Source organism: Monodelphis domestica, chromosome 6, assembly GCF_027887165.1.
Source record: "Monodelphis domestica isolate mMonDom1 chromosome 6, mMonDom1.pri, whole genome shotgun sequence".
NCBI classification, from domain to species: domain Eukaryota; kingdom Metazoa; phylum Chordata; class Mammalia; order Didelphimorphia; family Didelphidae; genus Monodelphis; species Monodelphis domestica.
The window spans coordinates 109,828,050-109,854,599 of record NC_077232.1 but is presented as its reverse complement, the minus strand read 5'-3'; the positions used below and the strand labels follow the sequence as shown (position 1 = coordinate 109,854,599).

Below are 26,550 nucleotides of genomic sequence, written 5' to 3'. Positions count from 1 at the left end.
AAAATTTGTAACACCTGACCTACATTCCCAGCATCCTTTTAAGTTGTATCCTCATATTATGTAAGGATGCTTATGAGATAAATTTGTCCGAGACCCACACAGAGGGAGCTCATTTTTCCCCTCTGAGCTTGTGGTTTTAGTAAAGTGCTGCAGGTGTGTGAGTCTTTGTCTCTTTGCTCTGCTCCCTAGACTGAAAGAACTTTTTTTTTTCCTTTCCCTCTCTTATTATTATTAAAATGCTACATTTTATATGGAGACCCCAAAGAGACTTCAAAACTAGAACCAGATTTCTTCTGCTGCTGTGGTTTTCCTTCTCCCCTTTTCCATCTCCCTTCTCCCTCTGAGAAACCCTTCAAAGTTTTCTCAGGCTCATTGCCTACACCTGCCCACCAGAAGAGCCAGGTAACTGGGTCTCTCCCTCACAGAGGCTATTCCTGCTAACTCCTTCTGCTGTTCCTGCACCTGGTAAGCTTTTAAATTTCCTACCCCAAACACCAGCCCAATGGAGGGAGATACATTTTCCGTTTTTGGAGGGGGTACTCATTCTATCTCCTAAGTCCTATTCCAACAAAACACCCCACCAAGGTTCCTATACTACTCCTTAGCAAAAAACAAACAAACAAAAACAAACAAAAATTTCTTCCCACTCCAGCTGAAAAGAGTCCTCAATACTTAAAACCAGTATATTATCCTAGACTTAAACCTCCTCACCACTGCTACTAGACATTAGTATTCAGGACTCAGTAAAAAACATCCAATATAGCTTGGCTATATCATTGTAGAGAATAAAAAATCACACAACATAATCGCTTCTCCACAAGAAAGCCTTTTGGCTTTTCTCAAACTGGAAAACCTTATGGTTCCCAAATGGCTCCTTTTCCTAATGCAGCTAGGAAATCTTCTTTTCCTAATTATTATTAAGACACAAAAGCCTACAAATTGGAAATTGCAGGCAAAAATACAAGAAGCTTTACAAATTCAATAGAAAATTCCAAACACTCTTTACATGATTCAGTAGAAAAGGAGGATCCCATTCAAATGTCTAATTCAAATTTTTGAAAGCCTGTTCCCAAACTACTCACAGAGGAAAGTTTTATTTCTCCTGAAATAGACAGACCCTTATCATATGTCTCAGAAGGAAACCCTTCTCTCTTGTTTTGAGTAACACCTGGCTAACCCTCCCACCCCTGCTCCTTCACCTGATGCCCCATCCTTCCCTGTCTCTTCTCCCATGTCATGACCAATCCCAGCCCCCAGAAACACATCCTCCTACCATACAGGTTCCATTATGCACACAGATACCTCCTAGAAAACCACAACCATTGACTGATTCCTAAGTATCTTTTTTTCCCTTAAGGGAAGTGCCCATATTAGTACCAAATGGGGATCCTTAACATTAAGATAACATAAACCTTTTACACCCCAGGATACTAAGGAATTTAAATGAGATGTTACCAGTTATGAAGATGAACCTATGCTTGCAACAAAAAAGATGGCCAATATATTCTTTCATTTTGATCCTTCTAATAAGGATGTTGAATAATTGCTTCATGCCTTTTTGACAGAACATGAGAGGGTTCATATCATCTTTCATGTTAACAAGGCCTGAGGGCCCAATGCACCACACTGGCCACCTGTAGATCTTCATTGTGATTATAATGATCGCGATGAGCATATGCAACTACAACATGCTAATGTAGGGATGCCATTCTAAAAAGCAATGAGAGAGTGCACAGAAAGACATGATGGTTGGACTAAATTTGAATTCCTTAGACAATCTGATGATGAGAGAGCCTCCCAATTTATGGATAGACTCATTGTACTGAGAGGTAGGTACTTAGACCTTGATATTTCCTCCAGAAAATGATATTAAAAATATAAAATGACATTTTGTAAATAATTGTTCCAGAGTAGTCCAAGATTACTTTAAAACACATTTCCCAAAATAGGCTGAAATGGATATAGATGAGTTAAGGCAAACTGCTACTTATGTCTTCAAAAGCAATAAAGAAAAACAATAAAAAAACGAATGATCTCCTAGCTGTGTGAGCTTGGGCCCTTACTATTCTTCTGCCTTGGAACCAATACACAACATTAATTCCAAGACATAAGGTAAGGGTTTAAAAAAAACCTAATGATCTACAAGAAAAGATCCAGGGGGCATCTGGGTAGCTCAGTTGATTGAAAGCCAGTCCTAGAGATGGGAGGTTGTAGGTTCAAATCTGTCCTCAGACACTTCCCAGCTGTGTGACCCTGGGCAAGTCACTTGACCCCCATTGCCTAGACCTTACCACTCTTCTGCCTTGGAGTCAATACAAAGTATTGACTTTACAATACAAAGTATTACCTTCCTAGATGGAAGGTAAGGGTTAAAAAAAAAAGCAAAGATCCAGAAAGAATTAAAATCTTTAACTGAAAGAATTGAAAAATAAGAAAAGGGAATGACACTCAACCAATGGCACTTGCCCCTCTCCAGAACCTAATTATTGATCCCATACCTACCACTTCTGTGGAAAGAAGGGCTATGTAATGATGAATTGTAGAAATTTCTTCCAAGCAATTAGAAACAATATTCAATGGAATAATAGATATAGAATCAATTATAGAAATTATAATTACAATAATGAATTTAGAAATCACAGTTTTAGAACTGATAGCTTTTCTAGAAATTTAAATGAAATAACAGATAAAATATAATGTTGAGGGGTCATTTGGTTTAAGTTAAGTGGAACTTGTCCCCAAATTAATCAGGGTGCTTATGCCCCTCAGTGTTCCCCAAGTAAGTACCCAAATATTATAAAGATGTATGGGGGTAGGGGTGTTGGGACACAGGAATCAAAGGATATAACCTTTGATTTTCCAGACCCTGATGTCTTACTACTTGTTATCCCTATTCCCTCCCCCCCTCAATAGTGATGAACCTCCTGTGACTTTAAAGGTTGATAATACTTATTATTGCTGTCTTTTGAACACAGAAGCCTCCAGGTCTGTATTGAGGAACACACCTAATTCAGATTACAATTCAATCAGCTCAATGTAGTGGTGGTATTGGGTACACCACTAAATGTTCCAAATTTTTCCCCTAGAATGGTGTCTGTGGGGCCCTTGTTAGTGGAGCATTCTTTCCTCTTGATGCCTGGTTCCCCTATAAATCTCCTGGGGAGGGATTTACTATGTAAACTCAGAGCCACAATAAATTGCTCTCCAAATGGCTCTATCTCATTAGAGTTGCCAAAGGAAACCTTAACTTAGCTTCCAGTCCTTCTTTCTGGAACTCAGGACATACAGGAACCTATTACTTTTCAAACCCCAAATTATATACCTGAGTGTCTCTGGGCCACATCATCTTCTGATGTTGGCTTACTTAAATTAGCAGGCCCTGTCCAAATTCAAACAAAATCTAGCCCACCTTCATTTCCTCAGTACCCTCTCTCAAATGAGGTAATTGAGGTTATTACACTAGTAATAAATTCACTAATTGAACAAGGTATCAAAATTCCCTATAAATCTGAATACAATACACCCATACTCCCTGTTAAGAAATCAAAATTGGGGGCCAATGACAAGCATCTCTATCAATTTCTCCAGGATTTGAGAGTGGTTAAAAACCATCTAATAAAGAGACATCCCATAGTTTCCAATATAAACACTATTATTTCTTCTATTCCTAGCATGGCTACATGCTTTATTGTAGTAGACGTGTGCTCTGCTTTTTTTTTTTTTTCTATACCTATACATGAAAATTCCAGGCATAGCTTTGCTTTCACATGGAAGAGTTCCATAGTAGACCTGGACATATTTTCCCCAAGGTTTTGTGGACAGCCCTACATTATTTTACACAATACTGAACCACTGATACTGATGCCATTAAATTTAAACACAGTTGATTAATAAAATATATGGATATTTGAGTTGCAATTTGGACATGTACCTATTCAGGCACAACCATTTGCGTCTGCCTAAACATCATTGTTAGGAGGAAATACAACCATCGTCACATATATCAGACATAATTAAAAACTAAATTGTGAGAACTCCGTGACTTTGGAGCTACTGTTCAGGCAGGCCCGATAGATTTCTCACTTCATGATTTAAACCCCAGTAATAGCATCTACATAAAAAATTTCAAACATAATGGTTCAACTGAACCTGCTTATGACTGACCTTTTCAAATCCTATTGACTACACCAACAGCAATTAAAATTGGGGAGAGGGACTCATGGATTTGTTGTAGCCATGTAAAATGAGTACCTTCTGTGATAACAAATAATTGACTGTATTGATTTTATTTGACTATTGATCATGATAAGATTCCCCTATTGTTGGATCTGTATTATGTTCTTACACTGTAATTGATCCTCCTACTTGAACAAATTGCCCTTATAGAACAATACATATATGACCTCAAAACAACAACATATTAGTGACCTATATTGACCAGATGTGTCTTTTATAACATTTTGTACATTCTGTAAATTTCTTTTTCCTCTTAAATGTATTATTGCTGCTATACCTCCATTACTTTATCTACTTCATTTTGCACTCACACCGCGAATCATGGCAAGTTAAAGAAGAAATTTTTCAGCAAGTAGCCTCTATATTTTACCTCGATAATTGTGAAGTATATACAATTTTTTTTAATTTTTTTCATTATTTTTTCATTATTGTTTTTCTTCATACATGTGCAATACAGTATTTGAGTTTTATCCCTCATTTTTTATATTTAAAGTACATGTCACCAATATTGAAAAGATTCTTTTAACTGCTTTACTTTTTGCAGTAGAATAAGCTAAGATGTCCATTTGCCTAGCATACACCTGGGTATGCAAAAAGCTTTGGACTTTCAACCTACCACTAACATATCATGAGCCTTTTGCTCAATGATTGCATCTGAATCAAGGAAAAAACAGACCACAAAGGACCACAGAGGTTGACCTGAAAAGTGACACATAAGCACAAAAGGTAAAAAACCAAACCAATCCTAGAGGAATTGATGACATTCTGCACAAAGAACTCAAGGACTTGATCATGTGAGATTCGAGATTGAAGCTGTTTAACATGTTTAATGCAGTACTTCCTTGAACCACACTCTTCATCAAATATATAACATTGATTGTTCTGGCTCTGGCTCCATTATCCTTCAAAGCAGAAATAAAGGGTCAAACCAGGGAATGCAATTTCCTATTTATTTCAAGACCTAGTTTTGTTTTGTTTTGTTTTTTCTTTTATGACGTGACAATTTACTGTAGTCCAGACTGCTAAATTGGGTTAGCAAGTCATTGTCATTGCAGGCTTATGGGACACTGATTGCTACAAGAACCTGTTGTGATTTGTGAATTTTCTTCCCCTTTTTCCTAGAATTTTTTCATGTTTCTGATATTCTAGATCAAAATTTCATTCAGAGGTTAATTTTTAATTTCTTTTATTTCTTTGATGATTTTGATAATTGATTCATATGCCTTCTAACTTGACCATGTATTCCTGTGTGATTCCTATGTGTATCCCTGTATCCTCCTTGGAGGTGAAGGTGGGATGTTTTTATTATGTAATGAAAAGTTTTAAGTTCATTTTGAGAAAAAAAATTTTAGGGTAAGAAATTTGCTGCTTCCCAGTATAACCGCCAAAATGTGGTTGCCAACACTGTGAATGTTAAAAACTGTAAATGCGAAACTCTATAAAGGTTTTGGCCAAATTGTAAAGAATAGTTTTTAGTGACTTGACTTAAAATAAAAAATAAGTGGTCGCCATGGGAAATTCCCAAACATAAAAAATACCCAAGTCAGCTGAGATTTATGGAGATTTTTAATTAATATAAATGAAGGAATTAAGGGAAGGAGAAAGAGAGAGAGAGAGAGAGAGAGAGAGAGAGAGACAGAGACAGAGACAGAGAGACAGAGAGAGACAGAGAGACAGAGAGAGACAGAGAGAGAGAGAGGGAGGGAGGGAGGGAGGTAGGGAGGGAGGGAGGAAGGGAGAGAGAGAGAGAATAGCCAAGCAGTAGAAAAGGGCCTAGCCTGAGCCTAAGGGAGAGCGAGTCAGTCTTTATCATTCACCAGAAGATTGTCTCCAAGCAAGCTCCAGTCCTCACTTCAACTCCAAACTCCAACCAACTCCAACTAACTGACTTCCAGTCCAAAAACTAAATTCAATTGCCTAAACTGACTTCTCCTTTTAAAGAAATTTTCTCTTATGTCACCTCCCCTAAATTTTCACATCTACCAATCACAGCAGGCACTTTTCCCCAGGACTGCCCATTTTTAGTTCACATCTTCTTTTGTTCTCACCTTCTCTGGTTAGATAAAATCTACTGAGTACTTCACATCTCCTTTGTTGAGCTTGCCCTTTGTAAGTTGCTTAACCTTTTAGTGATTAATTTAACCTTTATAAGTACTTAGAACCTTTTTGTATTCGATCTAAAAATAGACCTAGCTTAAGGTTCTAGCTTTACTATAAGGTATGAGTTGGAGACTTTCATTGTTCAATCAGGAGTTTACAACTCTATCTTCCCCTAAGGCACTGTCTAAGCAGGGTGGAGTAATTTTAAAAGTTTTAAATACATTACTGATCAAGTACCTCCATTGTTATAATAGGGGAAAAACTTAACCAAACCTTCTAAGGTATAGTCTGAGCAGTTTTAAGATTCACACCAGAATCCAGAGACTGAATTCCTTGTGGAAGATGCCATGGAGATGCCCATGAAGACCACATGCTGTTCCAGGAGTTTCTAAGAAAAACTAATGTGCAGAACTGAACTTTGGGGATGGGGGGTTAAATATATTTGTTTATATGTACTTTGTTGTGTCAAAGGGAACTGCCCCCTAATTAGTTTTGTTCTTGATGCCCTTTTATTTCTTCATCCCTAAGTTGTATTTTTCTCTGTTTAAAATTGTATGTACCTCATTTAATTATATTTAAAATGATCCATTAGGGAAATTGGTTTCCCAAAAGCTTAGTAGGGAGAATGTGCACAAAGAAAATTTGCAATACCTGAGCTACATTCCCAGCATCCTTTTATGTAAGGATACTTAAGAGGTAAATTTGGCTGAGACCCATGCAGCAGGGTTCTTTTTTCAAAGCTTGTGCTTTTGGTAAAGTGCTGCAGGTGTGAGTCTCTGTCTCTCTTTGCTCTGCTCACTTGATTAAAAGAACCTTTTTTTTTCCATTTCCCTCTCTTATTATTATTTTGTTATTATTGTCAAGATCCTACATCTGTAACAATCCAGGTATGAGTAGAAGGGGATTGGAAGAACCAACTCCTCACAAATCCCATTGGAATCCTAATTCACAACAACCCAATTAAGAAAAAGGTGAGCTCTGAGACCAGGAAGGGAAGCTGAGGAAGAAAAGGGTTCACTTGGCAAATGTCCCAGTCATTTCCTAGAAGTTAATTGTGGGAACTGGCACATAGCAGAAAGAAAAAAAAAATAACATAAAGCAATAGGAATTACTTGAAAGTGTTAAACCTCTGCATGGTAGAGAAGAGGGGAGGGAGTTAAGCATTTATTAAGTGCCTACTATGTGCCAGGTACTATGCTACTCACTTTGCAGGCCTTATCTCATTTGATCCTCACAACAACCCATGGAGGTAGGAAACAGAGTAAACTGAGACAAAAATAAAGTGGCATGCTCAGGGCTACACAGTGTTTTAGACAGGATTTGAATTCATGTGTTCCTTCTTGAAAGTCTAATATTTTATCTACTACCTTGTCATATTATATGATCAGCCTATATCTCTTCCTCTCAAGAAGTAGCTAGAGATGGCCATCAAAGCCAATGCCTTGCCATCACCTTCCTTGTTCTTCTCCAACACTCCTGCTTCTGTGGTTGTATATGAAGAAGCAGGGATATGTTCCAGTTTGAACCTTTCTTCCTTAGTCAACTATTGGTGACAGTGAAATTTCCAGAGCTCTTTATCATTTACAGAATCCTAGTAGAATAATACATGGACAACACTTTTTTTCAGATTCTCTTTTTCTACAGAAGATCATAGGACCTTCAAACTTATGAAGTGGAAGAGACTTTAAGTCATCTGTTCTATCCCTCTTCATTTTACAGAGGGAGAACTGAGGCATCATAGACCTCAATTTACTTGCCCAAAGCCACATAAGCAGAGCCAGCATTTGAACCCAAAATCTCTGACTCCAAATTGAAAACTCTTTTCTACTGTACACAAGGATCATCTGGGTTTAGTGGCTCATCCAGGATTACACAGCTAATATATGCCTGACCAACAAAGATGGACTTCGGCATCCAAAAGACCAAGTCAAATCCCATCTGAGATGTTAGAGCCCTAGACATGTTATTTAATATCTTCCAGGTGTGGCTGCCTCACAGGACTGCTGTGAAGGTTCAATGCATAGATATCTGTAAGGGTTCTGCCAACTTTAGAGATCTAGAGAGTTTATTAGGGGACAGGTTTTAAGACTTATCCTATGATTTCTGTGGTATAGGGATTTCTCTGGTGGGGGAATTCTGCCAGCTGGAAGATTCTCTGTATTACAGAGTCCTGAAGACATGCCTAAAGTGTCCTAAAGAACTTTTAAAGTGTTGTTCACACAACTAGTATGTGTCAGAATTGGGATAAGAACTTAGATTATCCTAGTTTCTAGGTCAGCTTTCTATTACTATACCACGCTATCTCTCTTCTTGTCATTAATTATTGCTTTCCTTATTCACCCAAAGGGAATAATCCCACTATAGTCTTGGGAGTATTCTCCCTGTGGAAAACATGGTAGAATGAAACTCTTTTCCTTTTTTATCCTCACTCTCTTATTATCTCATCTTTGGATTAATTTTATTCTCTTTGTTTTTTATTTTTCTTTTCTTTCTATTTTTAAAGCCTTTTCTATTCCAAATTGTATAAAACCAAATGAAATACACATTTCTCTTTTATATGTTTAGCTTACTTTTCTTAATATCTTTATAATAAATCGCACCCATGAGTGTTCCTGCTCCTTCCCACCATCACCAAATCATAGTAGTCATCATACTGGAGACCAATGTGTACCCATAAGTTAATTTTTCATTTTTCACCTTTCAGTTCACTTTCTGGAAATAACAATCGCAGTTTATTCTTCCCAAATTAATTCTTTAGTTGTGCACAACATGCTCCTGGTTCTACCAATTTCACTATTCTGGTATAGTTCTTTCCAAGTTGTTTTGTTTTAAATCAGCCTGCTCATTACTCTCTATGGTACCATACTGTTCCATCACAATCATATGCCACAATTTGTTTAGCCATTCCCCTATTGATGGAAAGTTTTCAATTCTTTGCAACCAGAAAGAGATGCTATAAATATTTTGGAGCATATGGGCTCTTTTCCTTTTTACCTGATTTCCTTGGGAGACACACCAAGCAATATAATGGGTCTAAGTTTTATAACTGCATTTCCAAATCCAAAATCAGTTCACATCTCAGCCAACAATGTATTAGTGTCCCCATTTTTCCATATTCCCTCAATCATTTTTCCCTTTTGTCATTTTAACTAGTCTGATGAGTATGAGGTGATATCTCAGAGTTATTTTGGTTTTCAATTCTCTAAGTAATCATTTTTTAGAACATTTTTTCAGATACCTATATATGGCTTTGATTTTTCTAACTAAAAATTGTCTGATCATATCTTTTGCCCATTTATCAGGGAATGGCTCTCATTTATATAAATTTGACAAAGCTCTCTCTATATTTCAAATATGATGTAAAATTTTTTTCTACCAGTTTTCTGTGGCTACTCATATTTTCCTAGACCTCTCCATACAGGTAAAGCAGGGCCTCCAGGGCAAGTTCTTTCTTTTTCAGTGAACAACATCAGAGCAATGAGCTTTCTCTTGGCCTCAGAACATTCCCAATGCAATAATGCAAATTCAAAATAAACAGACAATATGGATTCCAAGGACTGTTAATCAGTAGGAAAAAAAAAAAACAAAACAAGTGGAGACCAAGGTCAAATAGAGGACTTATTTCTAGACAGTGTGTCAGACATGTACCTCAGTAAGCACAATGTGGGGAGAGCTACTGGGTGTCTATTTTTCTAAGGGCTCTGCCCGTAGAAAGGTTCAGGGACGTTAAAATGACTACCTGTGTTGGCGTACTTCTTAATCACTTCAGCAACTGGTCCCCTGAGCTCAGAGTTCAAGACCCTGATAAACAAGATCAAACAACTGCACAAGATGAGCAAAGAGAGGGATAGAAGAATGAATCCGATGACCAAATCTGAGAGGTTGGTGTTCACAAATACGTGTTTGCCTGCAGGGATCAGAGGAACCATTTATCAAGAGGACTCAGGGCCAAGAGGGTGAGTCATCTAGAAGGTTTTCTTGGATTTTACAATGCCTTCCCTAGAGTTCAGCTTTGTTTTGTTTTCTAAGACTCATTGTAACCCAATCATCTTTCTCTTCCTCCTTATCTACAGATCTGGATACATAGTGTTGTATAAAGCACTATGTCTTATGTAAAATGATTCTAATTCATAAAAGGTTTAGAGACTCAGGAGTAACTTTGCAAAATGTATTTAACTTAAATCAAAATAACACTTAACCCTGGGACTCTGCTTTACAGTCAAGGTCCCTAATCTTTTTTTTTTTTTTTAAGAAGCCATTTTTCATTCCTAAAAAGTCTTGATACAGGAGTGTGGGGAGGTTCCCTGTCAGTTAAGCTCCTGTATACCCAATATAACAGTGAAATATAGATGTTTTGAGTTAGAATCTTGATTCTCCTCCTTTCAAATTTCTTCACCTTTATGGGTGTTGGGTCTCCTGCTCTTTGAAAGATAGGGTTGGATTAATGACCCCAAGGGATCCTTCCTGATCCAACATTCTTTGATCTTTGTACCATCAATGACATGTTCCCCTTCCTAGGAATTGACTTGTCTGAGTTGGTACTACTTACCTGCACTTTAGTTTAATTGTGCAAGATTAATAATGAAGTGATTTGTACACTGAAAATGTTATGTAAATCATAATAATAGAAATAGCCAACATTTTTGTTGCATTTTAAGACTTTTAAATGCTCTACAAAGAGAATGTCTTTTAATCGTTGCAATACCTCTGAAAGGTAGATGCTACTATTTTCCTCATTTCATAGATGAGGAATTTGAGATGGACAGAGATGATGTGACTTACTCTGGGTTATGCAAATAAGTCACTGAAACTGGATTTCTACTAGATATTCTTGACTCTGGATCCCTAAAATCATCCATTTCACTTTATGAGGAAATCATTCAAACTGATGGGACCATGTTTGAGCCTCAATTACTAAATTCCTCCCTAGTAATGAATTAGACATTTAGGTAGGTAGAAATTGGTGTTTTTCTCTGAAACCATTACAGATTTATTTCCAATCTTGCACTCTATAAAGCAGAATGCCTATTGCTGGAAGGGAACTGGGAGACCCTTTAATCCAAGTTCTCAATTTACAGATGAGAAAAGCAACATCAGAGAGAAGTTAAGTGATTTGCCCACAGTCACAGAGTGAATATGCATCAGAGGTGGAATCCAGGACTTCTGACTCTAGCATTAGAGCTCTTTCCATTGTGTAGTGAATCAGGAATTCAAATCTAAGTATCTGTGTATATTTCTCTGCCACAGAGAGATATTCTCTCTCTCTCTCCCTCTCTCCCACATCCCCCCCCTCTCTCTCTCTCTCTCTCTCACACACACACACACACACACACACACACACACACACACACACACACACACACACAGATTTATATGCTTCCCTATCTTGCCTCTCAGGAAGGAAATTTTTGTACCCTAAGGACCAAGACTCAGTTACAGTCTTTACTAAATCTCACCCATCTCAGTACATTGGAGTATCCCCACAATATTATTAATAAATTGACTAAAAAAGGACTGCAGGAAGTTATACAGATTTTATTCTGGAAACATCATAGAGTTAATGAAACTCCCTAGAGTAGCCCCTATCCCAGGTCTAAAATAAATCCAGCAGGGGAGGGATCAGGCCTGGGGAGAAGAAGAGCAAATACTAATAATAGCAGCAACAGCTCTCAGCTCTGTTCACATCATTGGAGCTAGGAATGGTACCTGAGTCCCAGTGGGGCGTCATGCAAGGAATGTCCTAGCCTCAGCTCTTCCGTAACTGGTTATGGGACCTTATGGATGTCACTTATCTTTTAGAAAATGTAGATAGTAATATTTCACTTCAGGAAGGCAAGTTATTGCTCCCTTTCACAAGGCTACTGTGTCAGGCAGGTGCAGCACTTGGAATGTCAGGACTATTGACAATGCCCTGCAAATGCTGGAGGGTCAGAGGAACCAAGATGGTCTAATCCTCAGAGGCAGCTGCTTCATGACCCCAGTTTTGTAAGAATTGCATGAGAGAGCAGATGTTTTCCTCTCTAGCATCCTATATTTCTAAGAGCTGTGTGTCTTGTTTTAGACTTTGGGCCAATTCCTCCAAATGCCTCAGGGGCAGGACTGGACTGGTGTCATGGAGAAGACCAGACAAGTTTGCTGAGGATTTACATAGTGCTTTGCTCTATCTTCTCTATCACAGGTAAAGAAGGCCCCATTTGTACCAGGCAAAAAGGAGCTATGTTGTTCCTTAGGGAGACCTAGCCCACTTTCTCTTTCCCCAAGGATATGGCCTTCAATGCTCCTTTTCCAAGGCTGCCTTATTGGTCTGGCAATCTATTCCCAAATCAAGGACTATCTATCTCGCTATCAATTGCTACCAGAGGAGGAATAAGTACAGAAGGTGACTGAACAGTCTGGACTCTACATCTTCCAAGGTTTCATACACCTGTACCTCATAGGTCTTATTTACCCATGACTTCTTTGGTCCTGTCCTTGGCTCTAGCAACAATTGAGAATGGGGTTAGAAATTCAGCAGAGTCTAATTTCTAGCAGATTTCCTACTCACATTTTGCAATGTTCTTTTCATACGTTGTGTTCATGAGTGTCCAAGTCATGTTCCCTTCAGTCCAGCAGAGAGTGGGAGAGGTACAGTTTTCTGGTGAGGGAACGGTAACATTGCTTAAAGTCTAAAAGACACCATAAAGAAAAAAAACCTGTTACTGAAGATAGTAAAAGGGAATTCTTAATCCCTTGCTCTAACCTAACTGGGGAAAGAGCTGGCTGGCTTAGTGGACAGAGAACCAGGCCCAAAGATGAGAGGTTCTGTTACCATGGAGACCAGCACACAGTTAAAGGAAATAGAAACTGCTCTCAGAGAGGAAATGAGGTAAGAATGACAGTTGGACAGTGAGCGATAAAGTCAAGCATCAAGAGTGAGAAAGAACTTTTCTCTCTAAGGTTTCCTGAGGGAAGGGTGCTGCTGGCAGATGCTGGTGACAACTGGCTGCTGGAGAATCTGATTGAAGGAGAGTGTGTGGGTTGCTAGCTGTCCATTGTTTAGTGAGTTCTTTAGAATGTGTTTATATATTATATACATATACATAGGTAGTGTAGGTTCAGCCTGGTTAGCTAGGCTGAAGAGTTATTAGTGAGACTCTCTCAAATGAGTTTTTAAGTAGTTTATAGGTTGATATAATTATATTTATATAATATTATATATTATATAACCAATAAGAAGGTTCAACAGCTGAGATGGCGATGCAGCAAGGCACTGTGGAGTGCTTAGGGCGGGTTGGAGCACAAAAGACAACAGGGCCATCCAATGCAGCTGAGGAAGTCTGCAGATGTAACGACTTTTCGTGCCACTGGACCCAGGCTTCCAACACCGAGATAGTGGGACTGTCTCTGTGCATCAACTTTTCCACTTAAATCTTCATGCACAAGTGTCTTTGTGCACAAAAACACACAAAGACAATAATCATCCTCGGTTACCGAGAGACTACTACTACTACTACTATAATTATATTTAGATAGTTTTTAGGTAATAAACCTAGGGTTGATAGGTAAATATCTTTCTCTCTCTCCTATCATTTTGTCTTTACTATTTTTTCTCAATTAAAAGTAAAATTTGTTAAACTGCTCTCCTATCTTTGGCAAACTCCTAATTTTAACCCCTATAAACTATCTAAAAACTGTCCCCAGTTAAGTTAGAGCAAGGGATAGTTTTATGTGAAGATACAATTCATACACCTAAAGTTGTGACCACTATTGGCCACTGAATCCCCATCTTCCCCTTCTTCTCTACCTCATCCTCTCCATAGTCCCCAGAGAAGACTTTTCACCTTCTTCCTTTGGGGCACTTGCTGAAAGAAGAGAAAGTAAGCTATACAACATCTGGCTCATTTCTGAAAGCCAGCTGAGCTGCGCCCAGGCTGAGCTGTTACCCCAGAAGGGAGACTCATGCAGATAATTGCTTTATCCCTATCTTGGAGAAGTCTTATTCTGCCCCTTAGTCTGAGTTTTAATTAGAGCAGAGTGACTAGAGCTTTGGTCTAGGGCACTGAGTTCATAGGAAACCCACAGCAATTGTAGTCCTTTAACATCACAGGAGGAAGCACTGTGTATGCCCATGGAATCATTTTCTGATACTTACCACATTTTTAAAAGTTTTACACCAAATCTTTGTTAGCCTCTTGTTTTTTGCTTCGTCTTTTTGTGTAACAATTTCATGGAAGACTTTTTCATCCAGCTGTGGGAAACAACATATATGAGGAAAAGACTTGCCCTGTTTCTCAACTATGATTTCTGAATGAAAAGTTAATTACGCTCCTAAGGGCTCCAGTGTACAGAAGAGAAAGCCAGAATGTGTGTAAAGGGGAGACAGATTGACCACATTTCCAAAGAAGTGCTGAATATATACAACTTTGCTTATTGATTAGGATGAGGCCAGCTAAACCCTTTTACACTGTTTAAGGTACCCAGTACACTGTCAGCTCCTTGGGGCCAATGAATGCCTCATTTTTGTCTTTGTATGCCCTAATGCCTGGACTGTGGTGGGGCTTAAAGAATGCTTCTTAGTTGATTGCTATGCAAAGAGCAATGAAGCATCCTTTTGAGAAAGATCTTCTCCTCTGACCTCATTTGAAGGCAATCCCATTATGTCCACATCATGGAGGAAAAAAAGGCATCAGGCACAAAATGGTAGCACAGTTGAGTCTCTCTTTGGCCAGAGTGGTAGAGGGGAGAAGAGGGGAGTAAAACTACTAATGTGGTACCAGAAGCAACTCAGTGCATGTTCCTTATCTCCATTCTATTTGGGAATGAAATGAAGTAGTTGTAGTATAAGGATAGCCAACTAGATTACCAACTAGATGCCAGAGGACATTTTTAACTGCCTTCCCAAACAAATGAAGTTTACTCCAGGTGCTATTTCACCTTCTTAATGACTCAGATTCAAAATCAGGCTAAGTCCTGATGCCCACCTGGATGATGATATTTGTTAAGAGACTTGTTAGGGCTTTCAAGAGTTCGGGGCCATCATCATCAGCAGCAGCAGCAGCAGCCTGGAATTTAAAGGATCTTGTTATTCCATAGGAGAGGTGGTAGAGGAAGCCAGTGATCAACTCCAGAGGCAGCAGCACCAGCATTGTTAACCAATTAAAAAAACCATGGAGAGTAGCTCCTGCAAAACCCCTAGAAGATAACATCCAAAGAAAGAGAATGACAAGTCTGTTATTTGAATGCATAGCATGAAGTGCTTAGTGTGTGCAGAATGAGAAAGCATGACAAAGTCAGGAAGACCAGGATTCTGGGCCCACCTCTAGTTTAGACCAAGAGCAAGTCACTTAACACTTCCAGTGACCCAAACTAGTCCTGTAGTTGCCAATCAGCATCAGCACTGCAGGATTTCCACACTGGAAGCTTCTACACACCAGTGACCCATAGATCTAGGTCACCTCTTGGTTACCCTCCCAAAAATGGACAGAGCACATGGAGAATAAAGATCCCACCCTCTTCTTGTGCTATTGCAGAGCTTCCTGTTTCAAAGCTCTTTTGTATCTGGGAGAACACCTCTGTGAAGCAGGTAGACCACATCGTTGATGTTTTCATTTCAAAGACAGGGAACACTTCTTGGAATTTGCTCACCAATGTCACACAGAAAGGGGCCTCCTCATTTCTCATTTAAGCGTTCTTCCCTCCCAGGTACCATGTTGCTGTCCCAAGCAATCATGAGGGGAAGCAGGTGTGTTCATTGTATGAAGGGCCAATTAGATCAGAGACTTGTAACATAAATAATACCAGAGAACCAGGTAGGTGTTGGGTACTTAATAAATCATAATTCTTTCCATTTTATCATTTTTTATTTATATTCTAATGTTTAATTCAGTTTCTTGTTTTAGCCAGGAGTACTCCTTTATCTCTATTTTCCCTTGAATTTGTGAGGATATCAATTTGTTAACCACTGCATGCTGATTGTCTAACAGACCAATCCAGTCCTCTCCAGCTTTGGCACTGGTTCCTGAATACAGGGAGAGACTGATTTTTATTCATTTTCCCTGCTTAAAACTTTTTTCTTTCTTATTAAGCTTATCCTTCTCTTTCCCTTACCAAAGAAGGAATCACCCAGGAAATATATAGATGATGTCTTCCATATTTTCACATCTCTGTTCATTCATAATTCTTCAAATTTTAAATCTGTCACTCTCTATAATGTTTTCTTTGTTCTATTCATTTCACTCTTCATTATCTCATTTAGGTTTTTCTAAGTTTTAAAAAATGTATGTGCTCATTGTTTCTTACAGCACAGTAGTTTCTAACAGAGTTATATTCATTAATTTGTTTAGTCATTCTCCAATTGGACATTCCTTTGATTTCTAGTTCTATGCCACCACAACAAGCTGCTATATATATTTTGGAATGTATAGGTTCTTTTCCATTTTCCTTGATCTCCTTGGGAAATACAGTTTTATAGTTCTCTGGGCATAATTCCAGACTGGTCTCTAAAATGGTTAGATCAGTTCACAGTTTTACCAAAAAGTGTATTAATGTCCCAACTTTTCTATATCCTCTCCAACATTTGTCATTTTACCATTTTGTTATTTTAGTCAATCTAATGGGTGTGAGAGAATAACTCAGAATCGTTTTAGTGCAGATTTTCCTAATCAGTAGTGATTTAGAGAATTTTTTAATGTACTTATATATAGTTTTAACTCTATTTTAAAATGATTTTTTGTTTTCAGTGCCAAACTATCTTCTTTCCATCCTACTCCCCCATTCATTGAGAAGGCAAGAAATATGTTAACAATGATAAATATATGAAATCTTACAAAGCATATTTACACATTGGCCACATTTTGGAAAAAAACTAAAGATAAAAAGAAATGACAAAAAAAGAAAGAAAAATATGCTTCAATTTGTTGTCAGAATCCAAAATTCTCTCTCTGAATGTGGATAGCATGGATCACTGTTTTCATTAGAGTAGCTAAATCTTTCATAGTTAACTATTATTACAATATAGCTGCTGATGTGTACATTGCTCTCCTAGTTATACTCACACTTCACATTGTATCTTTATTTTTAACCCTTAACTTTCCTCTTGCAATGAATACTGGGTATTGGTTCCAAGATAGAAGAGTGATAAGGGCTAGGCAATGAAGGTTAAGTGACTTGCCCAGGGTCACAATACTAGGAAGTGTGTGTCTGAGGATAGACCTGAACCCAGGACCTCCCATCTCTGGGTCTGGCTATCAATCCTCTGAGCCACCAAGCTGCCCCCATTTTGCATCAATTCTTTCAGGACTTCCCAGGTTTTTTTTTCAGATATTCCCCTTCCTGATTTCTCATACCACAATAGTATTCCATCTTAATCATATCCCACAAGTTGCTCAGCAATTTCCCAATTGATAAATTTTCCCTGTTTCCAATTCTTTGCCACTACAAAAAAAAAGGTTACTATAAATTTGTATATAAAAGTCTTTTTTCTTTTTTTGTGATATCTTTAGGATACAAGACACACAGAAGCAGTACTGCTGGGTCAAAGAGTATGTATAGTTTTTATAGTCCTTTGGGTATAGTTCCAAATTTTTCTCTTGAATGGTTAGATCAGTTCACCACTCTACCCACAGTGCACTGATATCCATCCCTCCTTTTCCATATCCCTCAAGGGGTTGTTATTTTCCTTTTCTGTCATGTGAGCTACTCTCATGAGTATGAAGTAGTATTTCAGAATTGTTTTAATTTGCATTCTTCATCAATAGTAATTTAGAGCATCTTTTCATGTGAATATTGATAGCTTTGATTTCTTCTAATGACATCTTCCTGTTCATATTTTATGACACTTATCAATTGGGGAACGGTTTTTGGCTTTCATAAATTTAGCTCAATTCCATTTAAATTGGAGAAATGAGGCTTTCATCAGAAAAAAAAATTGTCAACATTTTTTCCCAGTTCACTGATTCCCTTCTAATTTGACCTTCCTAGCTTTTGTTGGTACAACAATATTTTAAATTTAATATAATCAGAATTATACATTTCATCCTCTATAACTCTTTATCATTTCATTGTCATGAAGTCTCCCCTTATCAGTAGATTTGATAGGCAATTTCCATAAGGTCCCCTCATTTGTTTATGATATCATCCTTTATGTCTAAATTATGTACTCAATTTGAGCTTATTTTGTTATGTGGTGTAAAATGTTGGTCTATGCCTGGCTTCTGCTGGACTGCTTTCCAATTTTCCCAGAAATCTTATTAAATAGTGAGTTCTTGCCCAAATAGTTGAGATCTAAGTGTTTTGAGCAATGGGCCAGCCTACAGACTACATAGTAATAAAGGACCCAAATATCAAATATTATAGGGCTTTGATTTTGTTGGAAGTCATTACCATGGAAGAGGTAGACACAGTCATGAATGCAAGACCTCACAAAGTTGATGGCAGAGTTGTTGAACCAAAAAAGACCTGTTTCCAGGGAGGACTCTCAAAGGTCAGGCACCCACTTAACTATGAAAAAGATCTTCCTGGGTGACATTAAGGCAGATACAAAAAAGCAGCACTCATGAGACTACTTTGAATAATATAAAATAAAATAAAATGATTTAAACCATGACTGATTGAGACAGTGGCAAAAAGATATTTTGCTTTTGTTACTTTTGATGACCATCATTCTGTGAATAAGATTGTCATTCAAAAACACCGAACAGAGAATGGTCAGAAATGTGAAGTAAAAAAAGCCTTTTCAAAGAAAGAAATGGCCAGTCTGTCCTTCATCTACTCAAAGAGGATGACATAGTTCTGGATTTGTTGGTGGTGACTGTGGAAATGGCTTTGGTAGGTAAAAAGAACTTTAGCTGTGGTGGGAACTTCAGTGGTGCTCTTGGTTTTAGTGGCAATCATGCTGGTGGACATGGAGATGTCAACAATGAATTTTGAAATGATGGTGGATATGGTAAAGAAGGTCCTTGTTACTCTGGAGGAAACAGAGGCTTTGGAAGTGGTAGACAAAGTTACAGAAACTAAGGCAGTGGCTATGGTGAGAGTGTCAGCTATGACAACTATAAAAGCACAGAATATGGAGGCAGCTTTGGAGTGGTAATGGAAGTGACTTTGGAGAGGTGGTTATAGTTGTTCTAGTAGTAGCAGTAGTTATAGCAGTGGTGGAAGATTTTAATTACTATTAGGAAACAAAGTTTAGTAGAAGAGCTTCAGAGAAGTGACAGGGAAGCTACACCTTACAACAGATTTGTGAACTCAGAGAAGCAGAATGATAATAGGACCTAGCTACTATAAGAAGACAAAACTGTTTTAGATAATGCTTTTGTTATTTGGACAAGACAAACAAAGAAACAAACAAAAAACCAGGGCTGTATTTTGACTAATTGTATAACAGATAATTTTAGTTTCTCTTCTATGGAAAAGCATTCTAAGAAAGGATTTATGTGAAGTTTTTTTTTTTTTTTGCATGTATGCTATTAATGTTAAATATAATAGTCTGATAATGTTGCTGAATAGAAAAGGGAGGGAAGAAAGCTCCATTTATTCCATTTTCAAGTGGAATAATAGATGTATTCTGTCAAGAGATTTTTCTACATCTACTGATCTAATCCTGTGATTTTTATTGTTTTTCTTATTGAAATGGTACATTTTGTTTTTTTCTCATTATTTTCATTACTTTTTCTAATATTGAATCAGCACTAAATTCATAGTATAAGTTCCACCTGGACATACTGTTTGTTAGATCTTTTTGATATATTTCCACCATCTCCTTGGTATTATTTTATTTAAAAATTATGCATTAAAATTGATAGAGAAATTGTTCTTTAGGTTTTTTCTGTTTTTTTTTTCTTTCTCTGGTTTAGGTATCAAAATAATATTTATAGCCATGTCCTGATATATGTGCAAACGTTATGAACAGACAGTTTTCAGATGAAGAAATCAAAACCATATATAGGTACATGGAAAAATGCTCTAAATCACTACAAAATGAAAGTCAAAATAATTCTGAGGTATCTCATGCCCATCAGTTTGACTAAAATGATAAAAAGGCAAAATAATAAATATTAGAGGGGATATGGAAAAGTGAGAACACTTATACACTGTTGGTGGAACTGTGAACTGATCCAACCATTTTGGAGAACAATTTGGAATTGTGCCCATAGGACTATGAAATTGTGTATGTTGTTGCAACCATACAATACTCTATTTCCCAAGAACATAAAGGGAAAAGGAAAAAGAACTCATTTGTTCCAAAATATTTATAGCAGATCTCTTTGTAGTGGCAAAAAAAACTACAAATCAAAGTGAATATCCATCAATTGCAGAATGACTAGTCAAATTATAGCATTCGATTGTGATAGAAACTATTATGCCCTAAGAAACAATGAGCATATATTTTTTTTGGAACATGGAAACACTTACATGAGATAAATAAGAGTAAAATGAATATAATCAAGAAAATATCATATATAGTGACAGATATAATATTTGAAGAATATTTGTGAATGTTCACCTCCAGAGAATGAACAGAGAAGTGAAAATACAAAAGACATCTATATATTTCAGGATGACACCTTCTATGGTGTGGGGAGACAAGGGAGAAGCTGAGATACCTGGAAATAAATTCTATTAATTTTTAAATTCCCACCTATGTGTCATAGAAGGAATTTGGTAGAGCTTGTTTAATGCCTTTTTAAAAATTATTGATATAGAATTAGAATTAATTATTCTTTAAATGTTTGATAGAATCCACGTCTAGCCCCATCGGGTCATCAGTTCTGTTTGTTTGTTTGTTTGCTTTTCTTGAAGAAGCCTATTTGTAGTTTATTCAATTTCCTTTTCTAAGATAAGATTATTTCAGTATTCTATTTCCTCTTCCATTAATATAAGCAATTTATATTTTTTATGAATAATCATTCATTCCACTTAGGTTGTCAGTTTTATTAGCATATAATTGGGCAAAATGACGCTTAATAATTGTTTTAATTTTAAAATTGATTTTTTTATTGATCTCTTCTTTTGCTTATATCACCATAGTACCCTATATTTCCCTTCCTGGCAGCTCTTCAAGAACCCTGAGTGGGTGTTTTTTAGAGAGAGAAAAAAATAAACATAACCAATCAATTTGTTGAGAAAGTCCCAAAACATGTACAATGTGTAAAACCTGTGGACCTTTCCACCTTTCCCAAAGGGTAGGAAAGGAGTATCTTCTCTTATCTCTTCTGTTAAAATCTTCTTGATCTTTATAATTTTGAAGCATATTGAGATTTTTTCCCTAACCTTGGCTTCCTTGGGATATGTGCCTAGTAATAGAGTCTCTGGTTCAAAGGCATAGACATTTAAGTCAGTTTATTTGTATAATTTTAAATAGTCCTCTAAAATGTTTAAACAATTTCATTGCTCTATCAACAATGTATTATTAGTGCGCCCACAATTCCTCCAACACTGACTGTTGCAATTTTTTGTCATTTTTGGCCATTTTTAAAATTTTAAATTAAAATTTATTTTTAACATTCATTTTTTTTAAAGTTAGAGTTCTAAATTCCCTTCTCTTTCTAGCCCCTCCCCTACCTATGGAGAAGGTAAGTAATATTATCAAATAAAAATTTGAAGTCACACAAAACATATTTCCATATTACCCATGTTGAACAAATTTTTTAAAAGAAACATAAAGAAAAGTGAGAGGGTAGGCTTAAATCTGTGCTCAGCGTTCTCTCTCTGGAGGTAGATAGCATTTTTCATCAAGAGCCTTTTAGAATGATCTTGGATTATTATGTGGATCACAGTAACTGAATCTTTTATAGTTCACCATCATTACAATAATGTGATTACTGTGTACCATAACCTCCAATTTCTGCTCATTTCACTCAGCACCAATTCATATAGATCTCAGTTTTTTCTGAAACTTATCCTGTTTGGCATTTCTTATAGAACAATAGTATTTCGTCATTATCATCATATACCACAGCCATTCCCCAACTGATGGGTATTCCCTTAATTTACAATTCTTTGCCAAAGAAAAAAATAGCTGCTATAAATAGTTTTGTACATATAGATCCTTTTCCTTTTATTTTAATTTCTTTGGGATATAGACTTTGTAGTTGTATTTCTAGATTAGAGAGTATAAACAGATTTTGTAACCCATTGAACACAGTTCCAAATTGTTCTCCAGAATGGATGTATCCACTGATAACTCCATGAACAATGCCCTATCAATCATCCGTATTTTTCCATATATCCCTTTTAGTATTTTATGTAGCCCCAGTACGGACAGTGAACCCAGATCAAGGTCTCTAAGAAGCCATGGTCTGGCCAGAATCAGTCACACAGCCTAGGTATCACATGAGGCCCCCCAAACCCCAACTGGTTGTACTTGTTCTACCCACTGACGCCAAATATTTCCCTAAGAATATGGACTAGATGGTTACACAACTACATAGTGAATTATTATCCAATAGAAAACCCTAAGTTTCAGTGAAGTAAACTAAGTGATTGTACTAAGATTGTTAATAATTATTAACCATTGTCCCTACAAAAGGCTTACCCAATCCCTTAGCTGACATCACTTTCTCTATAAAATACTAGCTATGATCAGTACATTTTGCCTCTTATTGCTACCAGCTTCACTGGTCCTCCTGACACATGTCATCCTTCTTCCCACATCTCATTCTCCTAACCCCTTCCAGACCCCTGACTGTTTGTTAGGACTCCTTGGGACCTCTCAGTTTGCCATTTTCCTTTTCTATCATGTGAGCCACTCTCATATGTGTGAGGTACTTCAGAGTTGCTTTAATTTGAATTTCTTTGATCAATAGTACATTAGAGCATTTTTTCATATTACTATTGATAGCTTTGATTTCTTTTTCTTTTGAAATCTAAGGATAAGTTCTTATTTTAATAAGTTGGTTCAGTTTTCTGTATATTGGAGAAATGAATTCTTTATCAGAGAAACTTCCTGTTAATACTTTCCCCCACTTTTCTGCTTTCCTTTTAATTTTGTCTGCATTGGTTTTGTTGATGAAAAATTTTTTAACTTTATGTAAGCGAAATTATCCATTATATATCCCATGATCCTCTCTTTCACTTTTTTGGTCATAAATTCTTCTCATATCCATAGATCTGACAGGTAATTTTTTCTGTGCTTCCCTAATTTGCTTATAACTTTTTATGCCAATATATACAAATTCAAACCTTCTTGGTAGGACATATGAAAGGTTGGTCATTTTTACCAATTTTCAAAATTGGTTATATATCTTGAGTACCAAACCCAACTGTAAGGAATTTGATGTAAAGATATTTTTTCTCATTCAAACACTTCCCTTCCTTTCTGATATGCATTCATGTTGTCTGTGAAGGAGCTTTTCAGCTTCAAAAAATCAAAGTTTTTATTTTATCTTTTCCAATTGCCTCTATTTCGTCTATGCTTAAAAATATGCCTCTAAGACAGCTATGTAGGCCATTAAGTAGAGCAAGCAGACCTACAAATTTTAATAGTCTGGTCTGCTATGAACTTTATTGGAGTTAGTAAAACCTGAAGTTTACCCATTTAGAAAAAAATGCTGGTGATATTCCCTTCACAAGGAAGACAAAGATTCCCTTGCTCATAATCACTCCTCTCCAACATGACTTGTTAACAATTTCTAGACCATTTCCCTAAAAATATGCATTTTCTTTTTGAGACTAGAACCATATGTAATAGGGAATGTACCAAAAATGAAATCACTGCCAACTTATAATTATCTATGACTAAGCTGAGTTATTTGAATTGCTCAATGGATATATGTTTATCCCACAATCTTCACTATAATATAAGAAATCCATTGGAAAGTCAGGCAGGTATCTCTGGACCTGGGTGAAAATCCTCAACTTTGTTCATCAAAGGTAGTTACTGCAGTTATAGAGAAAGCAATGACTAGTAAACAATTGAGGCAAAACTTCCTACCTTCCAAATACTTCCCTGTTTCCAGAATACATGAGAGCCACCAATGCATTGGTGATTGTAGTCCCAACATTGGCTCCCATCATTATAGGAATTGCTAATTCTACTGGAAAAACTGTCAAAGGAAAAAAAAGGTAAATGAAGAGGGAAAATGGCAGAAATTCATAGGAAGAAGGCTTAAACTCTCCTCCTAAGACCAAGTGCCCAGAACTATAACTAGAGCAAGGGAACTGGGGCTTTTGCCAATACAAAGAAACCAGAGATCCGTGGCAGCAATGTCGAAGAGTGTGGACAATGTTGGCTATCATAACATCCTGGTCCCACAGTTACCTCTTTCCCTTTCAGTGACTTAGAAACCTCTGTCTTCCATGGAAGGGCTTCATCCTCTTCTCTCCTCCATAGTCACACTCTAGGGAAGCCTAGCTCCTGACCTCACATCTGTCCCTTGCATTATATGCTAAACTGACATATTTCCACCAAAAAAAAGGGATGTGGAACTTGGTCATGGAATATGTAGAGATCTGTAGAGATCTGGTTAAACTCAAACTCATTTGAAAAATAAAGCCCTGATAGAAAAGGATCTGGCCTGAATTATCTCTAATTAAAAAAGAATCCATTCAAACTGTAGCTATATCAAAGACACTTATTCAGACTCAGCTGGGTTAAATATCAGACAGGAAAAATGGAAAGAAGTACTTCACTTTGAGCTCCAGTCTTCCAAAGCAGATCTTCCAAAGCAATAAGCATTGAAGATTCCACCTAAGAATACACAACCCAATTCTGCCAGCTAGAGCTTAATTTTCTGACTCTGCCACAAGAATAGGGGGGGGGGGGCAGATGATATCAGAGGAAGAGATTCAGCCTGACAGATGGATGAAAAAGATGAAGCTAAAAGGCCAGGGCACATTGCAAACAATTATGTGATTATAAAATTTGAATGAAACTCTTTGAATGGATTCAGGCTTGCCTAATTAATGTGGCTCTGTGCATGTGTGTTTGTGTTCATTTCTCAGGACTGACTCACCTGAAGATGACACCAGGCTGACGATGATGGATGTGCATATGCTGGAACTCTGCACCACAACAGTTGCCAGCAAACCCAGCATTGCCCAGGCTATGGGGTTGAAAAGTACTAGCCCGCCAAAGAGAAATTCTCTGGCCACTTTTCCTAAAAAAGTAAAGACATTTAAAAAATGCTATATGGTGGATGTTTGAAACTACTAGACTACACATCAAAGGCTGGGGGCCACTGTGTGGAATGAGGATTGAGTGAGGACAGTCAGCTGGTTGCCAAAGCTGTCACCATGGCAGAGGGCAGTGAGGACGGAATTTGGTTTTAGGTAGCCATGAGTTCAGATCCTGCCCATTTCCCTCTATTAGCATAGGTTAGGCACTTTGCTTTTCTGTACAAATTTTAAAGTGCCACAAAATTCCTCCTATTATTATCTTTGGCTCTGAATGTCACTTTCTCTCACTCCAGTTTAGCATCTCTCCTGTTTTATAACTAATTCACTTGCTGTTCCCCTCATACGTGGCTTTCTTGTTCCTGTTCCTTGGAAGAATTACTCTGACCTCTAAGGGCCTCTTCTCTCTCTTTCACCCTCCTCCCCAAAGATTCTCTCAGTTGGAGGGCAGGGGCACTCTCTGTCTCTTACTCAGCATCTCTGTTGTCTGAGTGGCCCTAGGACAGCCGGGTGGTGCAGTGCATAGAAAATTGGGTCATGAGTCAAGAAGTCATCATTTCAACTCTAGTCTCAGAGAGACTTATTTCCTATGTGACCCTTGTCAAATCACTTGACCATTTTTGGTCTCAGTTTCCTGTATTGTAAAATGAAACTACCTCCCTGGACTATTGTATGAAATGAGAATATTTCATTGCTGAGCACAGTGGCTGGTACATAGTAAATGGCATATAAATATTTATTTACTTCCCCTATTTGGATTATTTAAATTATATACATTTGTAAAGTTTTTCATCTGCTTGTTGTGTTATCTCAACAAAATTGCAAAGTTCCATCCTGAAGATAAAGATGGGTCTTCCATTTCCTTTCTATGACTCTATTCCTGCTCCTGAACTTATTGAAAATGCATTATTAGTTTACTGAGTGAAAGCATGAAGGCCAGGCTTCATACAAAGGAAATGGAGTGACAGATGAAGTCAATTATCCCAGTAGTTGGAATAAAAAACAATTGACCATAAAACCATGAGACTAATTAAAATCAACAAGATAGAAAAGATGCTAGACTAGGTTAGAGAATACACACACACACACACACACACACACACACACACACACACACACACA

The 26,550-nt window shown here is 37.3% G+C and overlaps 1 protein-coding gene and 1 long non-coding RNA gene across 4 annotated transcripts in view; one reads left to right on the top strand and one right to left on the bottom strand.

The window, feature by feature from the left end:
• Positions 1 to 26,550, bottom strand: part of LOC100012594 (sodium-dependent phosphate transport protein 2B-like) — a 70,829-nt gene that overhangs the window by 30,652 nt on the left and 13,627 nt on the right. Inside the window, exons 3-8 of one of the 3 annotated variants that reach the window (XM_007496610.3) lie at positions 25,269 to 25,412; positions 24,248 to 24,359; positions 15,297 to 15,507; positions 14,468 to 14,563; positions 12,881 to 13,001; positions 10,076 to 10,243 (exon numbers count right to left, since the gene is read on the bottom strand). In XM_007496610.3, coding sequence (XP_007496672.1) covers positions 10,076 to 10,243; positions 12,881 to 13,001; positions 14,468 to 14,563; positions 15,297 to 15,507; positions 24,248 to 24,359; positions 25,269 to 25,412 — 852 coding nt within the window. Of the gene's footprint in view, positions 1 to 10,075; positions 10,244 to 12,880; positions 13,002 to 14,467; positions 14,564 to 15,296; positions 15,508 to 24,247; positions 24,360 to 25,268; positions 25,478 to 26,550 lie in introns of those variants that run through there. The other 2 variants (XM_056802485.1, XM_056802484.1) reach the window with 2 other exon arrangements.
• On the top strand, positions 13,208 to 25,443 carry LOC130455048 (uncharacterized). The gene is made up of 2 exons (XR_008912848.1): positions 13,208 to 13,374; positions 25,258 to 25,443. It is a non-coding gene; the product is annotated as an uncharacterized LOC130455048 (long non-coding RNA).